This window comes from Mytilus edulis, chromosome 6 (genome assembly GCF_963676685.1).
Source record: "Mytilus edulis chromosome 6, xbMytEdul2.2, whole genome shotgun sequence".
NCBI classification, from domain to species: Eukaryota; Metazoa; Mollusca; class Bivalvia; order Mytilida; family Mytilidae; genus Mytilus; species Mytilus edulis.
The window spans coordinates 14,005,334-14,018,640 of record NC_092349.1 but is presented as its reverse complement, the minus strand read 5'-3'; the positions used below and the strand labels follow the sequence as shown (position 1 = coordinate 14,018,640).

Here is a 13,307-nt window from a genome sequence, read left to right as displayed (position 1 = left end):
ACAAAGGTTAAGCTTAAACATATCCCTCTTCAAAAAGGAATCCACTTTTTGTAGGTATGTCTTATTTATAATTACCGCACATCTCCTTTTACTCATAAATATGGTGCTTTTGTTAAATTCTATTGAAAAACCAATAATTATGCACTTTCAATATTCACAAATTTTACGGATTTTTGTGTGTGTGCTTATTATACAAAGGCAGTTTGTTGGTTATATTATGCTTTTTTAAGCTACTGCTGAATTTCACGTAAAATATATTTTTGCCTCATGCTATACAAAAACAATTAGATTCAAAATATTCATAGGTTGTATAAACAATACTGGTAATGTGAAGGTTTGTGTATATTATGAAATCTCAGTGGATATTTAAATTTAAACCCTGTGAAGTTTTGCCTTGCTAAGATCATCCCTTCTCATTATAAAAGATGGATGCAGGATAAAAGTACATTGATTGATTGATAGCTATATTGATAGATAGGAAAAAAATTACAGAATAGTCAGTGTGATTTTGAAAAATATGCATTTTAATCAAAGCAGATGAAATGTGCCTTTAATGTTCTTTTCAGTGTATGTTTGTTTTTGGTGTTGAACGTTTTAAGTTTTGTTCTATTAGTGGACCAAATTATTTTACAGTGCCATGTCAGTGGTAGATTCTAAATAGGGGGAAACCAAACTGATTTAATTAGAAACCTTATTTCACTCTGTTCCTGCATTTTGAATGTTACAAGACATCCACAATAGCATAGCAGAAGGATGAGACTATATCAAATTAAATATTTGTATTTATAAGATCCCATAAGAATATTCTAAAATATACAGATAAAATATAAAACATTGAATTTCCGTAAAAAAAATCACATCCAAGCTATCTCTTATTTCCTAGTTCAGGTTTGGTAACAATAGATGTTTACATAGATATTTTAAGTAGAGATTATACCAAGGGGATGGTAACAAAAAACATTCAAAAGATTTCTTGAGCAATTGTTATTAAAATTGTTGAGTAAGACTTTTTTCCTTAGTGTGTTGCTAAGATTTTTAATTTATTCATATTTTTGCATTTATTTATGGTATTTGTTAATGTTTGTGGTATTTGTTCAGTTTTGTCTTCATTTGTGAAAATTTCAATTTAATTCTGTGTTTTGAGTATACTCAGTGCTACTTTTGTGCTTATTTTCAAATATGTAAGTGTTTTATTTGGAAGATGAAATTATAAATATGCTTGCCTTGTAAACAAAAGTTATTCCAGAAGGAGACACATTTCAAGTCCTTGAAAATCATCAACCCACAACATTTTTTATTTCTTACAATTGCTATGAAAATAGTAATAAAAATGAAATTTTTCATCAAATGGTATAAATGTCTTTGAGAAATAAAATTAGTGAAACTTAAAATATCTTGCAGGTCTTAAGTTGAGTGCTTATTTTTTAACCATTCAAAATAATTGTATTTGTATGTACACATAATATGAAATAGCCTATGTTAAATGAAGAGGAAAGATGGACACATACATTTATATACAAATTTTTAAAATGTTACTTTAAATATGTTTTAATATCAATATTTTTTTTAAAGTTTGGTTTGCATGCTTCTGTATTAAAATTGATTTCATCAAGGTCAACATGAACACGATGAAGGACATAATCATTATCATAAGGAATTTGTAAATGTTCTGCATTATGTAAATGAAGTCGTGCTTAACTGATTAATTCCTTATTCTGTTATGACTTTAAAACCATTTCTTATGTAAGTTCTTATATGATGGATTCAAGTTGTGGTCATGATTTTGACAGATTACCTCACTTTTATAAAAGAAAAAAAAGTTCCAAATCACTATTGTAAAAACATTAAACAAAGGTATAAATCTGTATTTTAAAATATACTTGATCACAATAAAAATGATTTTCTTATGAAATAAATTTGTATAAAAATAGGTCACTCAGGGTGGTAGATTCTTATATGACAACGCTATCAATGTAAATTTTACTATTATTCTATCAATTTGATCTGATTGGGTGTGGCTTAAAATACAATTCATTTGAGGAGTGTTCTACTTAAAAGTCAATACTAAATACTGATCATCTTCAAGATTTGCAAATTTTGGTCGATTTTGTGTTGTTGGGTTGCTGTCTATTGACATTTAATACAAATCCTTTTTTATTCATAGAGATCATTTCAGAATGATTTTATAATAAAACAAAAATGTTTGGTGATGATTAGTTATTCCCTGTTGAATTACTCTAAATAATAATCAATTTCACAAAACAGTTACCTGTGATTCATAGTGGATCACTCAACACCAGAAAGAGTGTTTTTGAATTAATTCACCTTGGTATAAACCATGCAATGACTTCTTTATCAGAAGTTACCCACTGATCAACCTTTTCTTAAAACGGAAAACTCCACACTTGCACATCAATTTAGACCACACTCAATCAGATCTATTATATAAGTAATGTCAGTAATGTATGTGGTATGTGATAGATAAGTTAATAATTATAACTAGACAAATTACGTGTATTTATTTAATATAATAGTAAATGACTTGTTGAATGGATTGGGTGTAAGTTAAAGGTTGGGGTAAGGTCTTATACTGCCATGTAATATGTACCATTATATAATGCAATTCCACATATAATCATATCATCCCATATTGCAGAAATAAATTGCTAATAATTTGTTTTATATTGTTGTTTATGCATTTATATTTATGAGCGGAAAAAAAACACACTTAAAATAGAGAAAGAAGTCCTTAGCTTTCTGTGGTTTTAGAGGGTCAGTGATTTAGTATTTAATTGGATATTTTCAAGATGTATAAACTTCTTGGTAGTGCTTTGATGAGAACATCAGCTAGAACATTTTAAGTGTTTGACTTAATTTACAAGTTAAACCAAAAAGATACAGGTTAGCCAAGTGTTAATAAAATCAACTGTAACATTTAAATTTTTCTTATTGACTTGTGGTGCCTTGAAGACTGAGTGGTCTAAGAAGTCCAACTACTGTATCACTAGCCAGTCAATAAAGAGGTTGTCAGTTAGAATCCCTCATACAACAGGTGCATGTAACACAATCTTAATGGGCTAGGATGTATGTCCAGTTTTCAAGGATCCTAGGATCAATGTCCAGATTTCATAAATCCAAGGGCATACATCTAGTTTTCAGAGATCCTAGGATGTAAGTCCAGTTTTGAAAGATCCCAATGTGTATGTCCAGTTTTCAGAGATCGTTGGGTGTAAATCCTGTTTTCAGAGATTCTAGGCATTCGTCCAGTTTTTATGGATCCTAGGGAGTATGTAGTTTTCTAAGGAGTCTAGGGTGTATGTCTATGTTTTAAGGTTCCTGGGTCGATGTCAGTTTTGAGAAATCCCAGGGTTCATATCTAGTTTTCGGAGGTCTTAGGATTTTCAGGGATCCTAGTATGTATACCAAGTATTCAGGGATACTAGAGTGAATATCTGGTTTTCAGAGTTCTGGGGATGTATCGCAGTTTTCAGAGATCCTAGGATGTATATCAAGTTTTAAAGGACCCAAAGGTCAGGTCCAGTTTTCAATGATCCTATAGGGTGTAGGTCTAGTTTCGTAGGACCCTAGGGTGTATGTCCAGTTCCAGCAATCTTAAGAGAGATAGTGTCCCTTCGTCTGGTCCATGCGTTTTTACTGAAATTAGGTTAAATGTTATGAAACTTATACACAAAGCTTATTATTACAAAACACAGTTCAAGTTTGAATTTTGGTGGTGTATTTCCAGATCTATATGGACCTTTACAAATGGAAAAAAAATGATTTTTTCGTTTCCATTCTCAAACTTTAATTTGCCTCAACCAAACGTTATGAATCTTATACACGACGCTCACTTTTACCGTTCTAAAGTTCTGAACTTTTACAAATGGAAAAATTGCAGAATTTTTCGTTTGTGTCTCTCACTTAAGTTGGCCTCAACCAAATGTTATGAAAATAATGCAGAATGTTTATTTCTGCAAAACTCGGACCAACCTCTCATTTAAGTAGCGTCACTTTAACTGCTCGTGAGTTATGTGCCCATTTTCTTATTTGTATATTTGCTAATTTTGCGGTACAGCCACACATTTAGAAGTAAGGAGCAAGACTGAATAAAGTGTCCGAAAAAGTGTCATGTTCTCGGACAGACTTACTTTTTGAACTAGCGTGTAAATGCTCAGTTGCTAACTTGTATAGAAGACAAAAAAGAATGATAAATTGACTCACAAGAAACAAGCGGATCAACAAGCCTGGGTTTCGTAGCGATAAACCAGTAAGTAATAGCGACACAATTGTTTTTTTCGTAAATAAAGTAGACATTTTATTATAGAGTCTCATTTGAAGTAATAAACGTTGAGTTTTGATTCATTTACTGAAGTTTTCGCCTAAGGCTAAGTTTGCTATTTGACTGTCATTTGTATTATTTCTGCAACATGACATCATATACAGTTATACTAATACGATATATGCATGGGTCTGGACTTTGTTTGGAAGTCGTATATGGTGACCTATAGTAACTTAAATTCACATCATTTGGATATTTGTCTCATTGTTAAACATACCACATCTCTTTATTTTGACCATTTTAACATAACGATGAACTTTTCTTGCTGCATGAAATTTTTTGCACTTCTTAATCCCATTTCAGACTACTACTGGCAAAATTTTGTTCAGTGTATTATTTTTACAACAACTAAAAATGTTCAATATATCAACATCCTAGTATGACATGTAGTTTTTGAAAAAAACATTGAAATATTCATAAACAATACAATACTCTATTGTCCCCTCATTCTCAAAATAAATAAACGAGTATATTATGTTGTTATTTGTTGTGTGAAGACTATAATGCTTTTCTTAACCGTTGATAAAATACAAAGAGGACTCTAAAAGCAGATGGGTGAATTCAGGTACTTCGGAAAGGTCAGCAGTTCTTGCTCCCCTAATGATACCGCCGTGTTGTTCATGGTAAATAAAGACCCGATGAGTTACATTCAGTGGCGTAAAAATGTATACAAACGTGCTTACTTTACGTCCAGTGGCTAGTATTTCATACAAATTCAGGACAATTGTGCGACGTATTTTTAATAATAAAAAAAACGTTGGCACCTTCATGCTTCATATACCGATCCTAGCTTTGTATTATTTTTAAATGTGATAAATACCAAACGTTATTCAATTTGTTTGTACAAAAACGAAATATTTGGATAAGATTAAAAAGTGAATGACTGTTTTTGGTTTTGTAATTTCTTTTGTTTGTATATAATTTCACAGAATTCCATGAACCCTGTGAGAATATACAGATACCAATTCCTGAAGATAAGCCTTATCTTCCAGAACCGAAAGTCCGTTATCACAGCGGAAGCGAGACAGTAGAAATAGAATGTTCTAATGACAAAGGCAATGTCTGCACAGAGAACGAAAAACAGTTAAAGGAAACATGTGAAGATTATGACATCAAACAATCTAGTGACGGTAGACTACTGAGTAACGAAGACGAAATGAGTAACTCACAACTTGGAATATACGATGATGACGATGTTAAGGTACACGTTAAAGACGAAAAAGAAAACGAAACTAATTTAGAGCAAGACGAAAATACCGTTCTTGAAAATGAAGTTGATGCCATTCTTGACGATTATAAACATAAAGACACTAAGGATGAAACCCATTTAAATACAGACGCTTCAAGTAGAGAAATATCTGAGAGCAAAGACAATGAAATGAATACTGGACAAGAATCTGACGTCGAAAACGATGAAACTATGGAGGAATTTATTGACAAAAAAGACGAAAGAGCTGAAGATGTCGATGAAGTACAAGAGCAACAAAAAGCCGACAAAAATTATAAAAATGACACAGATGCAGAGGGAAGTGACATAACAACCGAGAATAAAGATGGAAATCGTATCAGTGTGGAGGAAAGCGATGAAAAGACTGACAGAGATTACTCTAACACTGAAAAAGATGAAACTATCGATGAATTTTATGATACTGAAGGCGATGATCGGGAGGATAATGGTTTTCCTACTAACGATAATGACAATGGTCAAGTCAGCGAACATCACGAAGAAGAACGAAGGATAGAGACGGACGGTAATCGAGATTCTGTACCGAGTGACAACGATAGCGACAGTAGTCAAATTCAAGAAGAAGAACGAAGGTTAGAGACGGGCGATAATCGAGATTCTGAATCGATTGACGACGATAGCGACAGCAGTCAACACCACGAAGAACAACAGTTACGGAGTGACGATATGAAAGATGCCTTGCCTATCGACGATAATAACAGTAACAAAGTCAGCGAACGTCACGAAGAAGAACGATTGTTAAAGATTGACGATAATCGGGACTCTTGTAAAATAAGTTAAGAATTCGCACATGATGGACCTGGTGAAAAGCTTATTTTTAACGCATAATTAATCTGTTCAGCGTATTGGTCTTAACCTTAGCAACATTATATACCATTGTGGTTTGTTTTGCTTAATTTTATCAACTGCTGCGCAGTTACATTAAATTTATATATAGATTATACTCGCAGATACATGTAATTGGTTTTCGGTTCCTGTAAATAACATTTCAGTTGTCTAGAACGGATTGGAATGGAATAGAGTGAAACGTTTTATGATGCATGTATAATTATACAGGCTCTATTTTCATTTAATGTGTCCCACTCTACTACGTATTGTTTTGATACACCACACGTTGAGGCTAATAATTCACTGATTTGAACTCCTCTTAAACGAGGGTGGTAAAGGGTTGTTTTCGTGCAACGTTTTCGGCCTTTTAATTTCACGTGTTTTCGTGTTTTTACTGTTTTATTTCTTGTTTTCACTTGCTTGGTTCGATGTGCATGCTTCGTGTTTCCCCTTATATATTTTCCGTGTTTCGTGTCGGTTCTCTTTATAATTTCACGTGCTTGTCCCGCTTTTGATTAAAAGGTAAACCATGCAGGACTGATTCAAGGTCATCCCGGATTTTTTTTAAATAATACAAACCTATTGTATATGAATGATATGTAATAAAGTCCATCAAATTATTAGGAATAATATTTTTTCAAATCAGATGCAACTTTATTTCACGTTCAGACCTCCCCACTTCTTTTTTATCGTCCTCTTGTACCTGTGTATTTTGCTTATTCCATCAAACCAGGGATTCAAATGGATGTATTTTTAAAGATGCTTTTTAGTTACACAGCTCTCTTAGTCGTCGTGTGACGTGATGGTCAAGAAGTCCATGCCCTCCTACGTGATAATGGAATAACTAATCCAAGAATTCTGAATTGATTTTTTTTATTCATGAACGCTATCGTACCTGCTTTTTTTGTATGTTATAGGTAATCTACACCAGGCAGAAGCTAGCGAACAATAGGTAGCGAACAATAAGCCAGCGAACAATAAGGCGATATATCGAGAAACCAAAAAAAACAGAATAAGACAACAACGGCCGTTAAATAAAAAAATATTTAAAAAGGCAGAAAATCAGTTAAAATATAGCAATTTAAACTCAATTTTGAAATGGTTTTTATCCAATCTATTGATTTAACAAGTCGCATAACTTTTTAGGCTAATATTCAGTACCACAATAACTATGCATCTATCAACGGATTATTTGTAGGTGTAGGGCCACCTATGCACCCTCTTCAATTTAGAACGTATGTAAAAGTAGTCCTACCCTGTAAAATATAGCACCTTTTATGTCATTGTTTAATCTAGAGCTCAAAATTTGAAAAAAATGTCAAAAAATTAGGAGGGTCGGCCTATTCCAGGGCTTCTAGAGAAAAATAATGAGGGGTGTCACGGGGAATGACTATATAGGTCTTGTAGAGGAGAAACAGACGCTTCTTTTGCGCTAGGTATCGAAGGGCGCTATGTTCAAAAATCTGAAACTAGAGCTCAAAATTTGAAAAAAATGTCAAAAAATTAGGGGGGTCGGCCTATTCTAGGAGTTCTAGAGAAAAATAATGAGGGGTGTCACGGGGTATGACTATATAGGTCTTGTAGAGGAGAAACATGCGCTTCTTTTGCACTAGGTATCGAAGGGCGCTATGTTCAAAAATCTGAAACTAGAGCTCAAAGTTCGAAAAAAATGTCAAAAAAATGGGGATAGAGTCGGCCTATTCCAGGAGTTCTAGAGAAAAATAATGAGGGGTGTCACGGGGTATGACTATATAGGTCTTGTAGAAGAGAAACAGGCGTTTCTTTTGCGCTAGGTATCGAAGGGCGCTATGTTCAAAAATCTGAAACTAGAGCTCAAAATTTGAAAAAAATGTCAAAAAATTAGGGGGGTCGGCCTAATCCAGGGCTTCTAGAGAAAAATAATGAGGGTGTCACGGAGAATGACTATATAGGTCTTGTAGAAGAGAAACAGGCGCTTCTTTTGCGCTAGGTATCGAAGGGCGCTATGTTCAAAAATCTGAAACTAGAGCTCAAAATTTGAAAAAAATGTCAAAAAATTAGGGGGGTCGGCCTATTCCAGGGCTTCTAGAGAAAAATAATGAGAGGTGTCACGAGGAATGACTATATAGGTCTTTTAGAGGAGAAACTGGCCCTTCTTTTGCGCTAGGTATCGAAGGGCGCTATGTTCAAAAATCTGAAACTAGAGCTCAAAATTTGAAAAAAATGTCAAAAAAATAGGGGAGTCGGCCTATTCTAGGACTTCTAGAGAAAAATAATGAGGGGTGTCACGGGGAATGACTATATAGGTCTTGTAGAGAAGAAACAGCCACTTCTTTTGCGCTAGGTATCGAAGGGCGCTATGTTCAAAAATCTGAAACTAGAGCTCAAAATTTGAAAAAAATGTCAAAAAATTAGGGGGGTCGGCCTATTCTAGGACTTCTAGAGAAAAATAATGAGGGGTGTCACGGGGAATGACTATATAGGTCTTGTAGAGGAGAAACAGGCGCTTCTTTTGCGCTAGGTATCGAAGGGCGCTATGTTCAAAAATCTGAAACTAGAGCTCAAAATTTGAAAAAAATGTCAAAAAATTAGGGGGGTCGGCCTATTCTAGGAGTTCTAGAGAAAAATAATGAGGGGTGTCACGAGGTATGACTATATAGGTCTTGTAGAGGAGAAACATGCGCTTCTTTTGCACTAGGTATCGAAGGGCGCTATGTTCAAAAATCTGAAACTAGAGCTCAAAGTTCGAAAAAATGTCCAAAAAATGGGGGTAGGGTCGGCCTATTCCAGGAGTTCTAGAGAAAAATAATGAGGGGTGTCACGGGGTATGACTATATAGGTCTTGTAGAAGAGAAACAGGCGTTTCTTTTGCGCTAGGTATCGAAGGGCGCTATGTTCAAAAATCTGAAACTAGAGCTCAAAATTTGAAAAAAATGTCAAAAAATTAGGGGGGTCGGCCTAATCCAGGGCTTCTAGAGAAAAATAATGAGGGGTGTCTCGGAGAATGACTATATAGGTCTTGTAGAAGAGAAACAGGCGCTTCTTTTGCGCTAGGTATCGAAGGGCGCTATGTTCAAAAATCTGAAACTAGAGCTCAAAATTTGAAAAAAATGTCAAAAAATTAGGGGGGTCGGCCTATTCTAAGACTTCTAGAGAAAAATAATGAGGGGTGTCACGGGGTATGACTATATAGGTCTTGTAGAAAAGAAACAGGCGTTTCTTTTGCGCTAGGTATCGAAGGGCGCTATGTTCAAAAATCTGAAACTAGAGCTCAAAATTTGAAAAAAATGTCAAAAAATTAGGGGGGTCGGCCTATTCCAGGGCTTCTAGAGAAAAATAATGAGGGGTGTCACGGGGTATGACTATATAGGTCTTGTAGAGGAGAAACAGGCGCTTTTTTTGCACTAGGTATCGAAGGGCGCTATGTTCAAAAATCCGAAACTAGAGCTCAAAATTCGAAAAAAATGTCCAAAAAATGGGGGTAGGGTCGGCCTATTCCAGGAGTTCTAGAGAAAAATAATGAGGGGTGTCACGGGGTATGACTATATAGGTATTGAAGAAGAGAAACAGGCGCTTCTTTTGCGCTAGGTATCGAAGGGCGCTATGTTCAAAAATCTGAAACTAGAGCTCAAAATTTGAAAAAAATGTCAAAAAATTAGGGGGGTCGGCCTATTCTAGGACTTCTAGAGAAAAATAATGAGGGGTGTCACGGGGAATGACTATATAGGTCTTGTAGAGGAGAAACAGGCGCTTCTTTTGCGCTAGGTATCGAAGGGCGCTATGTTCAAAAATCTGAAACTAGAGCTCAAAATTTGAAAAAAATGTCAAAAAATTAGGGGGGTCGGCCTATTCTAGGACTTCTAGAGAAAAATAATGAGGGGTGTCACGGAGAATGACTATATAGGTCTTGTAGAGGAGAAACAGGCGCTTCTTTTGCGCTAGGTATCGAAGGGCGCTATGTTCAAAAATCTGAAACTAGAGCTCAAAATTTGAAAAAAATGTCAAAAATTAGGGGGGTCGGCCTATTCTAGGACTTCTAGAAAAAAATAATGAGGGGTGTCACGGGGTATGACTATATAGGTCTTGTAGAGGAGAAACAGGCGCTTTTTTTGCACTAGGTATCGAAGGGCGCTATGTTCAAAAATCCGAAACTAGAGCTCAAAATTCGAAAAAAATGTCCAAACAAGAATGTGTCCTCAGTACACGAATGCCCCACTCGCACTATCATTTTCCATGTTCAGTGGACCGTGAAATTGGGGTAAAAACTCTAATTTGGCATTAAAATTAGAAAGATCATATCATAGGGGACATGTGTACTAAGTTTGAAGTCGATTGGACTTAAACTTCATCAAAAACTACCTTGACCAAAAACTTTAACCTGAAGCGGGACAGACGGACGGACGGACGGACGGACGCACAGACCAGAAAACATAATGCCCCTCTACTATCGTAGGTGGGGCATAAAAATGGGGGTAGGGTCGGCCTATTCCAGGAGTTCTAGAGAAAAATAATGAGGGGTGTCACGGGGTATGACTATATAGGTCTTGTAGAGGAGAAACAGGCGCTTCTTTTGCACTAGGTATCGAAGGGCGCTATGTTCAAAAATCTGAAACTAGAGCTAAAAATTTGAAAAAAATGTCAAAAAATTAGGGGGGTCGGTCTATTTCAGGGCTTCTAGAGAAAAATAATGAGGGGTGTCACGGGGAATGACTATATATGTCTTGTAGAGGAGAAACAGGCACTTCTTTTGCGCTAGGTATAGAAGGGTGCTATGTTCAAAAATCTGAAACTAGAGCTCAAAATTTGAAAAAAAATGTCAAAAAATTAGGGGGGTCGGCCTATTCCAGGGCTTCTAGAGAAAAATAATGAGGGGTGTCACGGGGAATGACTATATTGTAATGCCGTCAACCCCCCTTTTTGAATATGCTGTGTTATTAAGTACAAATAATAAGACGGAGATGTCTGCGAGATGATATGCTTTGCATATGAGTGTATTCGATATGCTGATTACACTAAAATTGATTTAATTCTATTGTGTTTCAAGTGAGGTTATGAGTGGAATTTACTCGCGGTGACAAAGTTTGTTCCCGGAGTGCCGGTACCTTTAGTTCTGTTGTATATTTGAGATATTAACCTTTTTCATGTGTTCCTAAGTTATCCTGTTGGTGTAATAACCTTCATGATGAATACATATGTTAGTTATTAATGATTTTAAGCTGGAAAACATCTTTATTTACATAAAATGTCCAGTGTTTACATTTTGAATTGCCATTTCGGGAATTTCCCTAATTAGAGAGATGGTTGCTGATTGGTCCGACTTATGTAAGAGAGTCTGTGATTGGCTGACATTCTTATAAAACTAAAATGATCAACTACGGAAAGCAGTAATTGTTGTGGTTTGGAATTGAATGTTATGAAACACCAAACTTGAAATCTCGGAGAATTTAGGAGGAAATGAAGGAGACTAATTTGGGAGACTTTAGGAGGAAATTAAGGAGACTAATTTGGGAGACTTCAGGAGGAAATTAAGGAGACAATTAGGGAGACTTTTGGAGGAAATTAAGGAGACTAATTTGGGAGACTTTAGGAGGAAATTAAGGAGACAATTTGGGAGACTTTTGGAGGAAATTAAGGAGACAATAGACCACTTTCGAGTTCATCCGTCACCGGCAAAAACTCGTCAATTATACACGCCTTTATGACGTCATTTACCAGATAGAGGGGCTCGCCTGTATCCCTGCACTATTTACGTTCATCAAGCGTCTTAGTGATCGTCTTTGTGCAGGATAAACTAGAAATAATGGTTGCTCTGTAGGTACTTACTGACATTTCCCTAATGACAGCAGTGTTGATTGTCAATTTTGAGAATTCAATTTGCCGAATAATTCGTACAATATAGAATTATAGTTTTCCAACCACTCGCTCAACATTGGAAGGAAGTGACGACGCCCCTAAACGCACAAATGACGATGATAAAGGCGCGTATAATTGACGAGTTTTTTCCGGTGACGGATGAACTCGAAAGTGGTCTATTAGGGAGACTTTTGGAGGAAATTAGGAGACGAATTTGGGAGAAGTTGGGAGTAAATCTCGGTGACTCAGTTTGGGTGGTAATAGTTGGTGACAATATATGTAGAGGGTAAATTATACCTATAGTTTTAATTGTCAAAGAAATATATGTCTTGGTGACAATAATAACCATGTATTCATATACAGATGGTTATTTTAAATAGATGTTGTTGAATTAACACATGATTAAGGCTACATAATTTTATAGGTGTTCTTTTATTGAGACCCTCTGTAAGCCTGAATGAGCTATATGCTAATGATAGTTTTTAAACTAGTCGACTGAATCTACAGAGTGGTTATACTCTGGATTGTTATATATATGTGTGTATATATATATATTTAATTAGTTAGACCAACCATACCAGGAACCCAACCAAACCAGAAACAGCTAGAGCCTTCACAGCCATTCTCTCTGCCATTTTAAGATTGTTAAATAAATGATCACAACTTTTATATGCTTTGTCTTTTATTTATAAATAATAATTGTATTGATAGACCTCTAGAGTCTACTATAGGTTAACGAAGCTGTAAAGTGTGTTGGTTCGACGGTATTCCAATTAGACGTCGGGCCATACATCTTATAGTAATATAAACCATACCAGTTAAAGAAATCCCTTTTATTTGTAACCTGTTATCTCTGGTGTCCGACTCTAACACCAGGGAGGCAGCGTTATAATATAGGTCTTGTAGAGGAGAAACAGGCGCTTCTTTTGCACTAGGTATCGAAGGGTGCTATGTTCAAAAATCTGACACTAGAGCTCAAAATTCGAAAAAATGCACCATCCCAGTAGTTGGCACTTGTGTGTTGACTTGGCTTATCAATAATATAATCTTATAAATTGACAC

General features: G+C 35.4%; 1 protein-coding gene across 16 annotated transcripts in view; it reads left to right on the top strand.

Moving 5' to 3' along the window:
- The window catches only part of LOC139527193 (CAP-Gly domain-containing linker protein 1-like), a 64,590-nt gene extending 58,045 nt beyond the window's left edge, over positions 1-6,545 (top strand). For all 16 annotated transcript variants that reach the window (XM_071322518.1, XM_071322516.1, XM_071322517.1 and 13 more), the window contains one exon: positions 5,269-6,545. In XM_071322518.1, the coding sequence (XP_071178619.1) occupies positions 5,269-6,365 (1,097 nt within the window). In that variant the 3' untranslated portion in view covers positions 6,366-6,545. The remainder of the gene's footprint in view (positions 1-5,268) is intronic.
- Positions 6,546-13,307: the final 6,762 nt, after the last annotated feature.